This window comes from Eschscholzia californica, unplaced genomic scaffold (assembly GCF_041429995.1).
Source record: "Eschscholzia californica isolate CP2 unplaced genomic scaffold, dmEscCali1.0.p SCAF_3, whole genome shotgun sequence".
Taxonomy (NCBI): Eukaryota; Viridiplantae; Streptophyta; class Magnoliopsida; order Ranunculales; family Papaveraceae; genus Eschscholzia; species Eschscholzia californica.
Window position 1 is genome coordinate 50,550,023 of NW_028238420.1, and position 17,597 is coordinate 50,567,619.

General features: G+C 34.0%; 3 protein-coding genes and 1 pseudogene across 3 annotated transcripts; 1 reads left to right on the forward strand and 3 right to left on the reverse strand.

Moving 5' to 3' along the window:
- Window positions 1-1,816, reverse strand: LOC147551451 (putative pectinesterase 55). The gene is made up of 5 exons (XM_086668570.1): window positions 1,605-1,816; window positions 1,190-1,349; window positions 668-868; window positions 298-539; window positions 1-196 (listed from the first exon to the last, which is right to left on the reverse strand). Exons 1-5 carry the CDS (start codon window positions 1,814-1,816, stop codon window positions 1-3), a joined length of 1,011 nt encoding a protein of 336 aa, XP_086524696.1.
- Window positions 1,817-3,118: 1,302 nt separating this feature from the next.
- LOC147551452 (U2 spliceosomal RNA) lies at window positions 3,119-3,303 on the forward strand (annotated as a pseudogene).
- Window positions 3,304-9,286: 5,983 nt separating this feature from the next.
- LOC147551453 (putative pectinesterase 55) lies at window positions 9,287-11,967 on the reverse strand. Its single transcript, XM_086668571.1, has 6 exons — window positions 11,756-11,967; window positions 11,166-11,325; window positions 10,651-10,851; window positions 10,282-10,523; window positions 10,039-10,177; window positions 9,287-9,409 (listed from the first exon to the last, which is right to left on the reverse strand). The coding sequence occupies exons 1-6, from the start codon at window positions 11,965-11,967 to the stop codon at window positions 9,287-9,289; spliced, it is 1,077 nt and encodes a 358-aa protein (XP_086524697.1).
- Window positions 11,968-13,478: 1,511 nt separating this feature from the next.
- Window positions 13,479-15,316, reverse strand: LOC147551454 (putative pectinesterase 29). The gene is made up of 5 exons (XM_086668572.1): window positions 15,084-15,316; window positions 14,774-14,933; window positions 14,381-14,596; window positions 13,773-14,014; window positions 13,479-13,641 (listed from the first exon to the last, which is right to left on the reverse strand). The coding sequence occupies exons 1-5, from the start codon at window positions 15,314-15,316 to the stop codon at window positions 13,479-13,481; spliced, it is 1,014 nt and encodes a 337-aa protein (XP_086524698.1).
- Window positions 15,317-17,597: the final 2,281 nt, after the last annotated feature.

A 17,597-nucleotide genomic window follows, 5' to 3' on the forward strand; every position in this document is an offset into this window, starting at 1 on the left:
TCATTGTGTACTAAGGAAACGCGGAAGAAAATCATTAATTTGACGTTGTTGGCTGACCCATCCTTCTGAGTCGATGAAAGATATATCTGTATATTTTTTGATTTCTTGTGGGCTCAGTTTCTTTTCCCAGCTGACGCGAGATGCGTTATTCGCCCCTGGTCCTTCACATTCGTATTCTGCATACGTGAATGAATCCCTGAAATATTCCAGCGAATCATCTTAGAGATAAAAAAAATCAAATGAAAACTGTTTTGTACTGTGAACAAGAGAAGTTTGTATGAAGAAAAATAAACGTACACAGGTTTGTTCCACGCGTCCCATCCTAATGGGTAAATAACTTTGGAAAAATTAGTACGGTAGAAAATAACCCTAGAATAAGATCCATAAGCTCTTCCAAGATATACCGCCCCATTACCGTCTACCACACCTCCTGTGAATACAAATCCATTCCCTTCGCTCTGGGAAGATCTTCCCTGTGCAGTTATAAAGCCGATGATTCCCGCACCTAAACCTCCCGCGTTTACTAGCACGTGACAGTTCTTCACATCCACCAACAAAAATTATTTTGTTAATGGCGGCGTAAAAATAAATTTTCCAAAAATGTTAATTTTTTGAATTTTAGTTATGCAAATTTCAACAAAGTAATAAACATGGATTTCAAACTTACTGAATAGATGGATTGACCACTTCCCCATATGAAATCAACGGCACCTTGAATTTCACAGTTTTCAAAATAATGACGTCCTACTGCATCCCAAAGTGTATCTTGTAATCCATAAAAACCACAATTATAAAACGAAGCTTTATCTCCTTTTAATCCTGCCGCAACTGCTCTAGCTCTTTCAGATACTTCGACATTGTATGTGTTCTGTCATGACAATAACATTGTTTAAATTAAGGGCAGCCTTCTTTCCCTTAGGTGTTTTTGTTTATTCTTTTTCAAATTCAACTTATATGTTTGTTTCCTATTTAACTTGTGCATTTAACTCGTTCGAAAAACTAACTTCCCCTATTTGTGGGCAAATTAAGTCGACATAAAACAAGTCAGATTCACACGACTTACATTTATACAAGCCATACTCAAACGAGTCAACTAAGAGCACATTTATGAAGTAATTTCCAAACCCGCAATCTTAAAGACCAAAAAGGAAATAAACAAAAATTCGAAAAATATATTTAACACACTGACCTTGAAGCTAATCTTTCTAGCTACGAAATTTTCAGCGAGTGAAGTGAAAGTAGCGCTTGTATCTGTTGCATCGTGAGCGTTAAACTCAATGGAAGTTGTCTCCCGACCTTCCCCTTCCAGTACGATGCAAGTTTTTTCTGGTCCTATATTGACTTGCTCTCTGCACATAATTTACATTCAAATCTCAAAGATTATCATAATTTGTGAACAACGAAACTGTACTGCTAGAATCACTTTCAAAATAAGCCAACAAAATTTACAAAAATAATTCCTTCGTCCTACTCTCCGAGGTAGAATAGAAAGATAATTATCTAGAGAGTAATACAACATACATAATCATGTTCGTTTTAAGTACTAACACGTGATAGAAGAACAAATACTTCGAAAATAAAGTTGAGCTTTTTAGTGGTTATACCGGTAGACACCAGCTTTCAACAAAATACGCATCCATTTAGTATTTTGGGAAGGGATTGAATCGACTGCATCTTGAACTTTGCTAAAATTTCCCTGACCGGATGCATCTACAGTGATGGTGACAGTATTTGACTGACAATCAATAGCTCTATTTCCACCCACCCAAACCAAAAACAAAATAGAAATAAACCATAGAGATTTCAAAATCCTCATTTTTAGAGTAAACAAAATTCAAAATATGAACACTTAGCTTGAGACCACTAGTGTTATTTTTCTCACTGAAAATGTTAATCCATTCATACCTCAGTAAGTAATTTATATGAATCCATTGACGGTTCGAAAAATTCCTTACAACTGGAAAAGATTTATCAATTTAATGACATTCACGCATCTAACCCAGATATAAAAATATCCTTACAAAAAATGATAATTTTTTCGTTTATTACAGGGGTGATTAGTTTGCCATCATAGTAAAAAGATTTGATTAATTGCACTTGGTTAGAGATTTAACCGTTAACAAAAATAACTCGCCTTTTTTTTAGCAAGAGATAATTAACATTCATGGCAATTAACATCAATAATGATCTAACTACTCAAATCCAATCAATCAAATAAATCTTCAAGACATTCAAATATCTAGCAATTTTAACCAAGGAGGGATCCAGGAATTCCACTTAGGGGGTGCGGGTTTATATAACAAATAATTTTTGTTGCCAAACACAGTAATTAACAAAATGCTTATATTCATTAAATATATTAAAACATCAACGATTACAAACGCAATTGAACTCTATGAGAGTTCATGTTTTGAATGTTCGCATAATCGACTCGTCGACAAGTTCACTAAAATCTTCTTTTTTCAATAAAGACTACGAAACTAATTATTTAACAACAGATCCCTCATCGTGTTTCTTAAACGTGTCTTGACTAGCTTCATAGCTGAAAAACCTTTTTAAAGGAGGCAGTTGCAACCGACAAAATTAGTGATAAAGTGATAAGCAAATAATCTAAGTGATATGTTTTATCTCTCTCAGTTTCCACCAATGTTCTACCAAGAGCTACGATCGATTCTAAGTTTGAGCAATCATCGCCCTGAAAGGGCGATCTTCGATCAAGTTTATAAGGATTTAGAGTAGGTGAATTGAAGTTTGTAGGTTTATGGTAGATGAATCGAAATTTATAGAGGTTTATGGTAGATTAATTGAATTTTATAGAATTTTTTTTGACAAATTTCAAAATATAAAAATTAAAATGCTTATAGGAATTTCTTTTAAGATTTCTCTAAGAATTTAGGATAGTTGAATTGAGTAACTTCAAACATAAAAGTTAAAATGCTTATGGGGACTCAATCATACAACCTAAAGCTTGCACTCGTCCATGGATTTCATACCATAACCACTAAGTCATACGTTACTCGTATGATTTTTTTCAATATAATTACATATATTATGCACAAGTATATATAAAAAAAACATAAAATGGTTTTGTCGACCTTTTGGTTAAGATCTAACTGTAGTATCTTTTTGTAGCAAATCTAGTTGTAGTATCTGTTTTATCAATTTAATATCTGATATGTGGTCCATAAGATCACACGTATCAGTTACTTTTTACGGGTGAGGAATTCCCTAGTGTAACTTGCTATGGAGATTCTCGCGCTTTACAATTGTCTTGCACTCTTCTATTGGTGTGGTGTACGCCCACAAGAGGTTAAGAAAAAGTAAGTAGAATTAGGTTGTATCATATATCAACCTAGACTGAACATCACAAAACAAAAAAACCTAGATTGAAGGATTTCAATCACAAAAAAAGATTCTACATTGAAGGACGACAATTCAATTTGTCATTAGAAATGACTTAGTTAGGGATTTGTTTTGGCTCTCAATTTGTGACTAATTCGTCATTTTAGCCCTCAGAAATGTCAGACAACTCCATTTAATGGCCAAAATTTGAACTTTTTTCTAGAAACACCCTTAGGGGCCAAAATGAAAATAATTATAAAAAAAAATCTTTAGACATTTAAATCCATCTCTCCTCTCCTCCCTTTTATCACTTCTCTTCCTTTCATCTCTCCCTCTCTCCACCTCCTTCTCCTCTAGTGAAAGTCATCAGCCGACCACTTTTTACGGCGAACTTCACAAATCAGAAATTGAAACTGCATGCACTGCACCTTGATTCGGGGCTTAGATGTCAGAAAGCTTAGATGTCAGAAATTGATGAACATTTATATTGATGAACACGATTCTGACGTTGACAAATATTTAGAGCAAAATCACACGTTGACGGATATTTTGAACCTAATTTGAGTCAACCATTTGTAAGGAAAAAACAATCGAGTCAACCATAAAGTAGAGACGACTTAATTTGAAAAAATATATTTTTTTTTGTTGAGAAAAAAGAGAAATTGATGAACATAAATAGAGCAATATCAATGACATTATTTCTCTTGTCATTGGAATAACTTTTTGCCTTCTTTTCAATTATATAGTAGTTGGTAACTATCAAACTTTCTGAATTAACTTAAGATTACGAGGCGACCCTCTCTCCGTAACTGTTTTTTCTAGGGAGAGAAAACCGTAAAGATCACCAATTTACTCCGACGAAGGGAATGCCCTTCGTCGGAATCTCTATTCTATTCCTATTACTAATGTGTTGTTTTCGTTTCTGTTGAAATATCTTTCTATATATTAAGATATCCCATATAATAGATATTAGGAAATATCAAATATTAGAAACTAGTAAGATTTAGGAACTAGTAAATATATTAGTATAAACTATTAAGAAACTAGTAAAATATTAGAAACTAGTAAAGTTAGAAACTAGTAGTATTGTAACTCTATAAATAGAGGCTTATATTTCTTTTGTAATCATCAAGGAATAAAACAATTTCTTTGATCAATTTCAACTTGGTACCAGAGCCAAAAGTCTTAAATTTGTGTTTGGGAATTTATATTGATTGAAAGAGAAGAGCCTTTCATCTTCATCTTGTTTTTTGGTTTAGCTAAAGTGAAGGGCAACTGATGCTTCCGCAATAATGACTCTCAATAAGGCAAATTCAAATTTTGCTAAAGTTGTTGGTCAATCTGACAAAATTACTTATAAGTGTACACACTGCAACAAAATTGGTCATACTAAAAGTCATTGTTATGAACTATTTGGCTATCCAGAATGGTGGGATCATAATCGAAAGAAAAACTCTAAGAAGACCCTTGTAGATCCAACTGTTAAGCAAGCTTCATCGACAATAGCCACTACAGGTAATGTAGGCAAGACTTTAAATATGTCTACACAATTTTCGAATAGTACTTGGATAATTGATTCTGGTGCTACAGATCATATGACTTTTGATTCTAGACAGGTCTCAACCATAAACGAATCTTCACATAAATATGTCTCTACTGCCAATGGCACCTCAGCCCCTGTTGTAGGGGAAGGACCTATAACTCTAACGAACACATTGAACTTAGACTCTGTTTTGGTTGTCCCATCTTTAGATCATAATTTATTATCAGTGTCTCAAATAACCACCACTCTATTTTGTGTTGTCATCTTTTGGCCTGAATTTTGTGTCTTTAAGGACATCCGGACAAGGCAAACAATTGGTTATGGTGTTAGGCGAGGAAAGTTGTATTACTTGGATTTAGTATCTGAAAGCTCTAATAAATTGCGTCAGGCATTAGTAGTGAACAATTCTGAAATAAAAAATAAAGATGAAATATGGTTATGGCATCGCCGTCTGGGGCATGCCTCCTTTGGTTACCTTAAGAAGTTATTTCCATCGCTATTTATTAAATGCGATGTTTCAAGTTTTCAATGTGATGTTTGTGCAATTGCAAAAAGTCATCGTGCATCGTTTCCGTTAAATTTAAATAAAAGTCCAACTCCTTTTATGATCTTACATTCCGATGTCTGGGGTCAATCTAAGGTTCCTACTTTGGGTGGGGCTCGGTGGTTTGTTACCTTTATTGATGATTGTACTAGGATGACTTGGGTGTGTTTGATGAAATCTAAAAGTGAGGTAAAGTTATTGTTTCAGAAGGTTCATAAACAGTTTAGTACTCAGTACAACGCAAATGTTCAGATACTTCGTAGTGACAACGGAGGAGAGTATATGGATCATGAACTTCAAACTTATTTGGTTTCTCATGGTATTGTTCATCAAACTACTTGCCCAAATACCCCTCAACAAAATGGGGTCGCTGAAAGAAAGAATCGTCACTTGTTAGAAGTTATCAGGGCTATGTTGATCGAAGCACATATGCCATTATCTTATTGGGGAGAAACACTTCTTGCTGCAACCTATTTAATTAATAGAGTACCATCTAGTACTATTGATTTTAAGACTCCTTTTCAAGCTCTATCAGATGCTACAACTTCTCCGACAGTTTCAAATTTACCTCCCCGTGTCTTTGGGTGTGTAGCATTTGTTCATCTTCATGAGCACCAACGTACAAAATTAACTCCAAGGGCATTAAGATGTGTATTTGTAGGGTACGGTGCAAATCAGAAAGGGTACAGATGTTATCATCCTCCAACTAAACGAATGTTTGTTACATCGGATGTTATCTTTCATGAAGATTCTAAGTATTTTTCACCTGAGTCTGAACTTCAGGGGGAGAAAACTAAGCAGGAAGTTCTGACTCTTGATTATGAAGAAACGGATAATCATGTAGAAGAGAACAAAATTGGGTCTAATATTGAAGTAAATTTGATTCCTGAAGAAATAAGTAGAGCTGAAATTGAAATTCCAGAATTACCAACACCTGAATCGGTAATGGAAGAAAGTGTTAATGAAATCGTTGAACAAATTGTGGATTCACCTCCAACTGAAGCCGTTGAACCAAGGGTTAGTAATACACCAAACCAATCAGTTATCGAGGATGTTCCTGAAGCACCTTCCGAACCACCTAGGAAAATATTACCGTCGCGTGAAACCAGAGGTATTCCTAAACCGACATATGAACCTGAGCTGACTAGTAGAGTCAAATATCCTATGAGTCAGTATGTGTCAGATCATCGGTTGTCAGAATCAAATAAGTCGTTTGTAAATCAATTATCTACTGTATATATTCCTAACAATGTACAGGAAGCCTTATCTGATTCAAAATGGAAAGCAGCTATGAATGAGGAGATGAAATCCTTACAAAAGAATGACACTTGGGAGCTAGTTGATCGTCCAGAAGATAAAAATCCAGTGGGATGTCGGTGGATTTATTCAGTGAAGTATAAAGCAGATGGTACAATTGAACGTTACAAAGCGAGACTAGTGGCAAAAGGCTACACTCAAACTTATGGAGTCGATTACACAGAGACATTCGCTCCAGTTGCAAAAATCAACACTGTTCGCGTCTTGTTATCGTTAGCAGCAAATTTAGATTGGCCACTACAACAATTTGATGTAAAGAATGCTTTTTTGCATGGGGAACTATTAGAAGAAGTCTATATGGACCTTCCACCGGGATGCAAGATACCACAAATACATAGCCAGAAGGTATGTAGATTGAAAAAGTCATTGTATGGATTAAAACAATCACCAAGAGCGTGGTTTGGAAGGTTTACAAAGGCTATGAAGGAATTCGGTTATCACCAAAGCAATTCTGACCATACCTTATTTACAAAAAGGCAGAAAGGAAAACTCACAGCACTTATTATATATGTTGATGACATGGTGGTTACTGGGGATGATCCTGAAGAACGAAAGGCTTTACAGAATTACTTATCTAAAGAGTTTGAGATGAAAGACCTTGGTCCATTGAAATACTTTCTTGGAATTGAAGTATCTCGATCTAGTAATGGAATTTTCTTATCCCAAAGAAAGTATACTTTAGATTTGTTACATGAGGTGGGTATGTTAGCGTTTGAGCCGATTGATACACCTGTCGAAGAAGGATTAAAGTTGTCAGTGGAGCCTAATCAGATACAGGTTGATAAAGGAAGATATCAACGACTGGTTGGAAGGTTGATGTACTTGGCGCACACGAGACCAGATCTTGCATATGCGTTAAGTATTGTTAGTCAATTTATGCACAATCCTGGTGAAAAACACATGAATGCTGTTTTACGCATTTTGAGATATTTGAAGGCGGCTCCTGGAAAAGGTATTTTGTTTACTAAAAATTCGAGTTGTCGAACTATTGATGTATATACTGATGCAGATTGGGCCGGTGAAGTAAATGGTAGGCGATCAACTGCAGGATATTTTACCTTTGTTGGTGGAAATCTTGTTACATGGAGAAGTAAAAAACAGAATGTTGTTGCACGTTCAAGTGCAGAGTCTGAATTTAGAGGAATGGCTGATGGCATATGTGAAGCGTTATGGTTAAGACTCCTGTTGGATGATTTAGGATATCCTTCTGAAAGACCAATTCAATTATATTGTGACAATAAAGCAGCATGTGATATTGCTCACAATCCAGTCCAGCACGACCGCACAAAACATGTTGAGGTGGATCGATGTTTTATTAAAGAAAAGTTGGAAGACAACATTGTAGAGTTACCAAAGGTCCGATCTGAAGATCAGTTGGCTGATGTTCTTACCAAAGCAGTTTCAAGTCGAATATTTTCGAAAATGGTAGACAAGTTGGGCATGTGCGATATCTATGCACCAACTTGAGGGGGAGTGTTGAAATATCTTTCTATATATTAAGATATTCCATATAATAGATATTAGGAAATATCAAATATTAGAAACTAGTAAGATTTAGGAACTAGTAAATATATTAGTATAAACTATTAAGAAACTAGTAAAATATTAGAAACTAATAAAGTTAGAAACTAGTAGTATTGTAACTCTATAAATAGAGGCTTATATTTCTTTTGTAATCATCAAGGAATAAAACAATTTCTTTGATCAATTTCAACTGTTTCTTGCCCTAATTTAACATCTATTACCATTTCAGTAGAGTTTTTGGAGTATAGCAGAGTAGTATAATTGTAGAAATGAGGAGAAAATGCTGGTATGGGAAGAAGATCGGATTCAGCTATATCGACTTACCATCATCATACGACTGACCATTATCAATTGTCATTAAGGGAGGAGGAAGTTGGTAAGGGTGGTGGTTTCTTAAGGTGATTCGTCCATTGATGAAGATCGGTGATTTGGTAGTTCTTCATGAATAGTGACATCATGATTCGTTCATTGATGAAGATGGACGATCCCTTGTTTTAGCAACTATAGAAAATATAACGAATAGGCATCTAACTATCAATCCATAGTCCACGATCCAACCGATTGCAAGTGCATGAAAGAAAAGTTCGCGATTGTTTTTACAAAATTCAGTTGATAGGTTCACACACTCTACAGTTCTCTACTTGGTTTATCATTTCTACTTATATATTAGTATAATTAAATTTATGTCCTTGACGGTCTTCTATTTCGTGATCATTAGGAAATTTTCATTTTTTGACCTTTAAGGTCTTTTCATTTAGTTTTTGTCATGTTACTCATATCCCTTCATGATATACTTTACGCTTATAAGTTCCTTGTTGTAATTTACTTATGTAACTCTCACGTTGTTCTCAAATGAGTCAAAAACCTCAAACATGTAGTGTTCTGGATTGACTTACTACTTCAAATGGAATTCTGGTTTAACTCAAAAAAAAAAAAACTATCAAACTTTCTCAAAAATCAATCCATGGAGAACTAATAATAATTTGGAAGAGTAATTCCACTGATACAACCAAAATTCAAACAAGAACCGGTTTTAAATTGTTCTTGCAATTAACACGTCCATTTGGGAAGTCTTGTGAAACTTCAAATTCCACTTTTGTTACTAACAATCTTACAGCATTTGTATTCAATGCCCAATTCTATAAAGATGCAGTTTGAAGTTTATTGCTAATAGATGCTGAAATGGTAACTGACTCGAGAAGGGTTCAATAGTTAAACGGGGTTCTCTCAATCAAGACCGTTTTTTCAAAGTATTTTCGTCTCCATGTATCAAAATCTCAACCACAAATTTATTGACTCGAAATCCTGGTATGGTTCCTGATAGTAGTTATCAAGTTAGTTTCAACCCTTTAGGTTAAGAGTTCGAAATATACATTCATATCCCTGCTGACATTTAAAAAAATTATATAAGTCAGATGGTCGTTCAGATCCATTTCATATAAGTGAGTCTGGAAGAGAACTTCGTCCCTTTTGTTTAACAAAAACATTAGTTTTCTAAGAGTACGACATATGTATTGAGTTTTTGAGTTTTAGCAGTAAAGAATTTAATTAACATCATGTTGAAGGATAGTTCATAATTTCCTTGGTTTTAGTTTACTTTCAAAAGGTTGAAAGTAAAATTGTATTCTTTAAATTTAGCCATTCCACACTAAAATTAGGTTTTTTTAACAACTACAGGTATCAAATTACAATATGTATTTATTTAGAGATTCATTGTGTACTAAGGAAATGGGGAAGAAAATTCATTAATTTGACGTTGTTGGCTGACCCATCCTTCTGAGTCGATGAAAGATATATCTGTGTATTGTTGGATTTCTTGTGAGCTCAGTTTCCTTTCCCAGCTAACGCGAGATTCATTATTCGCCCCTGGTCCTTCACATTCGTATTCTGCATACGTGAATAAATCCCTGAAACATTCCACCGAACCATCTTAAATAAAAGAAAAAAATCAAAATGAAAATTGGTGTGTACTATGAACAAGAGAAGTTTGTATGAAGAAAACTAAACGTACACAGCTTTGTTCCACGCGTCCCATCCTAATGGGTTAATAACTTCGGAAAAATTCGTACGGTAGAAAATAACTCTAGAATAAGGTCCATAAGCTCTTCCAAGATATACCACACCAGTACCGTCTACCACACCTCCTGTGAATACAAATCCATTCCCTTCACTCTCAGATGATCTTCCCTGTGCTGTTATAAAGCCGAAGATTCCCGCACCTAAACCTCCTGCATCTACTAGTATGCGACAGTTCTTCACATCCACCAACAAAATAATTTTGTCAATGATCGCATAAGAATAAATTTTCCAAAAATGTTCATTTTTCGAGTTTTAGTAATATAAATTTCAACAAAGCAATAAACATGGATTTCCAACTTACCGAATAGATGGATTGACCACTTCCCCATATGAAATCCACGGCACCTTGAATTTCACAGTTTTCAAAATAATGACGTCCTACTGCATCCCAAAGTGTATCTTGTAATCCATAGAAACCACAACTATAAAACGAAGCTTTATCTCCTTTTAATGTTGTTGCAACTGCTCTAGCTCTTTCAGATACTTCGAGATTGTATGTGTTCTATCATGACAATAACATTATGTAAATTGAGGGTAGGCTTATTTTCCTAATGTGGTTTTTGTTTATTTTTTTTTTCAAATTCAAGCTATATGTTTGTTTCCGATTTAACTTGTGCATCTAACTCAGTTTGAAAAACTATCTTCTCCTAATTGTGGGCAAATTGAGTTGGCATAAAACAAGTCAGATTCACACGACTTAGATTTATACAAGCCATAATCAAACGAGTCAACTAAAAGTACGTTTATGAAAACCCACAATTTTAAAGACCAAAAAAGAAATAACAAAAAATTGAAAAATATATTTAACATACTCACCTTGAAGCTAATGTTTCTAGCTACAAAATTTTCAGCGACTGAAGTGAAAGTAGCGCTTGTATCTGTTTCATCATGAGCGTCAAACTCAATGGAAGTTGTCTCCCGACCTTCTCCTTCTAGTACAATGCAAGTTTTTTCTGGTCCTATATTGACTTGCTCTCTGTACATAATTTACATTCAAATCTCAAAGATCATAATAGTTTGTAAACAAGGAAACTGTGTTGCTAGAGAATCACTTCCAAAATAAGGCAACAAAATTTACAAAATAATTAATGGGAGATGCTAGAGTTACTTAAAGGATGACTTAGTGGATGACATAATGACGTGGAATTCACTAAAAGACAAGATTTTTTCAAAGTTTGACTACGGCGGGGACCGCTTTTGTTTCCAAATGAGGTAACTTGTCATCTTCTAAGTATCAAATTCTAAGTCACTCTATCATTTCCTATAATGATTTCATTTTACTCTCAGAGGTGGAACAAAAAAGAAATTATCTAGAGAGTAATACGACATAAACAATCATATTGGTGTTAAGTACTAACACGTGTTAAATACTTCGAAAATAAAGTTGAGCTATTTAGTGGTTATACCGGTAGACACCAGCTTTTAACAAAACACGTATCCAGTTAGTATTTTGGGAAGGGATTGAATCGATTGCATCTTGAACTTTGCTAAAATTTCCCTGACCCAATGCATCGACAGTGATGGTGACAGTGTTTAACTCACAATCAACAGCTCTACTTCCACACACCCAAACCAAAAACAAAATAGAAATCAACCCTAGAGATTTAAAAATCCTCATTTTTATAGTAAACAAAATTCAAAATATGAAACCCTTAACTTGAAACCACTAGCGTTATATTTCTCACTGAAAATGTTCGTCCATTCATACATTAGTAATTTATATGAGTTCACTAACCCTTGGACAAATTCTTTACAATTAGAAAAGATTTCTCAATTTAATGAGAATTCAAATGTTAATCCTTACCAAAAAATGATAATTTTTTCGTTTATTATAGGGGTGATTAGTTTGCCAGCATAGTTAAAAGATTTGATTAATTGCTCTTGGTTAGAGATTTAACCGTTAACAAAATAATAACTACTCTTTTTTGGCAAGAGATAATATTACATGGCAATTAAAATCAATAATGATCAAGCTATTCAAATCCAACCAATTAAATAAATCTTCAAGATATTCAAATATCTAGCCATTTTAACACTATACTTTATCTATTAGTAGAAAAAATTTGTATGCTTTTTAGTATCAAATACTTAAGATACCTATTGAGTTATCAAACATTTAAAATTTAATAGAAGATCTTATCCTTGTTATAACAAGAGTTCTTCGTCACTCGAAAACACCTCTCAACTGGTTGTTAATCGATTCTTAATTAGAATTGATACTAGTCGTATAAGTTAATATTATTTCTAATCATCTCCCTACTTGACTATTTAGAGATATTCTATTAAAAATGACATTCTCCAATACAATACTCAAGAGAAATTCTAAAGGGAAATGTTAAACTCAGAAAAGATTTTGACAAAAGAAGGTACCCAGCTGATGTGGAGGGTGTGGTTTGAAAGTTTGACTAAATCTAAGTCGTTGAGAGGTGAATATCACAATCACCACAACAGTTGGGTAATTTCTTTTGTCAAAATCTTTTGTGATTCTAGCACTTCCGAATTCTGAAACCCTGTATTTTGGTATAAAATTAATTGTTTTGCTTATTTGACACTTGGATCTCGTCAATAAATCTTGATACATCACTTTAAAGATTTATGTCGAGTTTTGCATTGGAAACTGATTTGAAAGACAAACTCTACAAAATCTTATGTGGCCCTTCAAGATTTAGAGTTACAGTGTTGCATTGGAGATGCTCTTAGTAGAAATGCATAAACTAAGAGCATCTCCAATGGGACACTCAAACTCTAAAACTTAGAGTGTGGATCTTTATAGGTTTTGTCAAAAAATATTCTCTAATGTGACACTCCATGATGATGTAGAGGCGTTTAATATAGAGATTCTCAAATCTTTCTGGAGATCTTTTTTGGAGACAAATTTTTTTTAGAGTATCTCTATCTTGACACTTACGAAAGGGAATCTTAACTAACTTTTGACGACTAGAATTTTAGAGTGTTCCATTGGAGATGCTCTAATAAAATATATAAATGAACTAGGAAAATAGATCATGTTATCATTAAGTGTACTAATCAACCCATACATTTACCCTTATATTAAATCATAAAATTTTGCTGTGTTATTGTCAAACTAAATTATTGAAATATAAAAGGATATTGAATCAGTAACAAAATTTAGGGTTGTTTTGAGACCCATTGTTCATTAGCTTGGTCAATGAAGGACATATCAGAAAACTTTCGAATTTCACTTGGGTCGAGCTTCTTTTCCCACTCAACACGCCCAGCTAGACTTGATCCCCCTCCTTTACAGTTGCCCTCCGCATAAAAAATATTATTCCTGTGGGTATAAATTACACAAGTAAATGAGCCATAAAAGTAGTACGAGTATATTGTTTTTAAACATAGAACTTCTAACTCTATTTACGTGTCGTCTGACTTTTCTTTTTAAAGATAGAAGGGTATACATACGTAGAAAGGTTCCAGTTATCCCAGCCTCTTGAAAGAATTACAGGCTCTAAGCGAACGCCGTCTAAAATGACCCTAGAATGACTCCTATAGGCTCTACCAAGCAAGGCCGCGCGACCACCATCCACCCTTCCTCCTTTAAAAACGAATCCTGTTGGTTCTTGATCTGATGTCCTTCCTTGTGCCGTTATAACACCGTATCCAGATTTAGGCAAGTAGCTTCCTTCTATCCTTATATAATTGTCCTTCACTTGCACAAATCATAAAAGAAAAAAACTATTATTGAGACCGAAAATGCTTGCTAGAGGCAGTAGGAATTAAGACGGACCGATATAGTATAATATATATGTACATATCTATATATATATACTAGGGAACGTGCCATCCCCCGGACTGTGCACACTCTGGGGAAGGAGCTCAACCTTCCCCCTTATAGTGCAAAGTTATTGTTTTGCCTACTTTCACAAGGAAACATCAATTTTTTAGTCAAGTATGTATACTCGGCCTTCACGGTTTCGTTACTCCTCCGAATCCAACAAACTTAAACTCGTTGGAAAGGTCTTTCTGCAAGGATTTTTTTATATATATTATAATAGCGATATAACACGTACCACGTAAAGAGACTGTCCATTTCCAAAGATGAAATCAACATTGCCAGTAATATGGCATTGGTAAAAATAGTGACGTCCTTTGTTATCCCACAATGTATCTTGAATTCCATAGAAGATACACCGGCGGAAAGAAGCTTTATCCCCATCTACAAGTACTGCAACTGCCGGTTTTCTTTCCTTTATCTCATTTGTTATCAACCCATGATTGTATGTGTTCTGTAATTAAGCGTGCCGAACATTAGCTTAATTAGGTCAACTAGCATTTATATATATAAACCAGCTTAATTGTGAAAACATTATACTATACAAGATTGACTTCAAATGAAATGATTTTTTTTTTTGTATGGATTCAAATTAAAATGATACGTTACTAGGTTATTTTAGAGATCTTACCTTGAAAGTTAAATGTTTTGCTACAAAATTATCAGCCAACGCGGAAAACGTAGGACTTGAGGCAGTCGTGGTATGATCGTCCCATTCAATAATAGTGTCTCCAAATCTATTCCCTTCAAGCTTGATGCAGGTCCGGTCTCGGGGAACAACCACTTGCTCTCTGTACCCATATCAATATAAATTTTATCTGTATCAATTATTAATTAACTAATGTATAGACACGTACGTTGTCGCAAAATCTCAAAGTATGTAAACAAATAAAACAAGATGAAATAAAACTCGATATTAGCATAAATCAAACCAGAGTTACCTATAATGTCCTGAATGAATGCGAATAAGAATCCACTGTTCATTTTTTGATGGAACAGAATTAATCGCATCTTGAATACGCGAAAAGTTACCGTGACCATTCAAATCGACAACTATCTCACGTGCCACTTTTGATGGGTTTTTTGGATTTATTTTACAATCAAATGCTCTACCTATGTCGAAACTAATTATAACCAATGTGGAAACTAACAAAAGCAACCGAACAAACAACATTGTTAAGTAGTTACGGGATCGGTGTAAGTTACAATATGGAACGTTTCATTGAATACAAGGAACCTCTGGAAAAAATAAACTAAAAAACTAAAATTGTTTTCCCTTTGGGGTTTTGAGAAAATAATGTTAAGAGGACAATGGAAAAACAGTATGGGTTTTGAAGCTAATATATAGGATAGTGAATTATCACAGTGTTATCAGAGGATAAAATATGACTTGCAAAAATGGTCATAATTTCATTTTTTTAATCACATTTATAGTATATAATATGGAAAACTAGATAAAATGAGATACTAGTTTTCTCTCTGAAGATTTTATTTAGTTAAAAGTGAAAGAAATTCATGACTCAAGAGGACAACCTTTGGAAAATACACATTCAAGATCACAAATTTCTCCATTAAAATGCAAGGAAATAAATATTAGAAATTCTAGAATATTGACTTTTTCACTGAAGATGAAATCAAGTGGCAAGCTTAATTTTTCAAATCTTATTGGAGATTATCTGGGAAAGTGACTCTCTAACCTATATTTTAGGTAAAATATAAAGTCATAACTAAATTCTGTGATCTAGTAATATGTTACGATGATAATAGATCAGTATCTTGTCTTGGGATTGTTTGAATTATATTTTCATGATTTGCTTGCGGCTGAGTTATGATTCCGATAGCATGTTTAATTTCAGGCCGAAAGAAAATGAAACAACACTTGTTGCCTTTGGAGAGCTTCTCTCATTTATTGTGTTTCTTCTCTAAATGATACACAATGTTGATTATTTTCAACAATTTTCATATTTCAGCATATAATTATGGGATATTTAATGTTAGGGTCAAAGAAAATTACCGACATTAGCGTTTGGGTCAAGAGTTGTCCATTATAGGGTCTGGGTCACAAAGTAACCGTTGACCCAGTTGACTAGAGAGGGTCGTTAACAACCGTTAGTTTGTGACCCAAATGCTAATGTCGGTACTTTACATTGACCCTAACACTATCTCAGAAATAAATTGTAATGCCCATGTTAACCTAGGGTTTCGGCTGAGAACAACCAGAAGAAGAAAAGAATGAAAAGAATGATTCTAGGGTTTTCCCAATTGGTATTTGTTTAGTCAAAGTCAAGGTATCATAGACCAAGTCAAGGTATCATAGACCAAGTCAAAGCCCAGCTAGTCTATTCTCTGAAGACACCAACATATACACTAGAGGCACACCTGCAAGAAAAATAAAGAAGTTAGTTAGATTATTAACTAATCTTCAAGTTTGTTAAATGTTTGTTATATTTTTGTTAGACAATAACTAACTCTAATCTCTACTATAAAAGCTAGAGTTTGTAATCATTTTCAATTGATTGAATAAAATTAGAGTTTTGAGAAACTTACAGCCCAGATAAAAATATATTGATCAATCTCTAGCATAACTACAATGTAATTCAAAAACATAAATACTCATCGAATTCAATATGCCGATCGTAGAGGGAACATGCTTTATTTTGCACTTAATGCGCCTCTTTCCGATGCGAAAATTGTTGTTCTAGTGTCTCGAAATAGGGCAAAATGTTTGCTTTTTTCCAGAGAGAAGGTGTGCTCTACAGTTTACTAACCTAGTGGGAATGTAGGAGAAGCTGGGGAGATTGAAACTGAAAGGTGAGCAGTAGAGAGAGAAACTTATTTCACTGATGGTGAACAGAGAACGAGTTCATGAGGTGATGAGGAACCCAATAAATCGGTTTCACTGAAGAGTTATGATCGGTAAAAACGTCCATGATTCTGATTATCTTCTTTCTAAATTATAACTTTCATCTTAAAAACAAAAAATCAATGATTGATGAAGAAGAAGAAGAAGATGCATCGAAGAAGAAGAAGAATAGAGAAAAAGTTGTAAAAGCCCTAATATTTCTGGTTTTTCTAGAGTGAGAAAGTTTAATGGGTAAGCGTAATTTAGGAAGGAAAAAAATTAGAAAATGACCTGATTGATAATTATGTATATTATTTTGAACTTTCTATATCATTACCCATGATATTCCGGGAACTTTTAGTTAATAGAGAAATATGCAGGCTTTTTTAGTTATTATAATAATATTTTCAACTCAAAAAGTCATTTTCCCTTAACATTTATTGGAGTATATATTTCAACAAAAAAAAACATTTATTGGAGTATCATGCATTATGTTGTGCCAAAAGGATGAAAACTCAATCCACACACGGCAACTTCAATATCTTACCTTATATATCTTCTTATATAGGACTACTTTTCTATTCATTTCCCCCCACCTTACGTGTTCTAATTT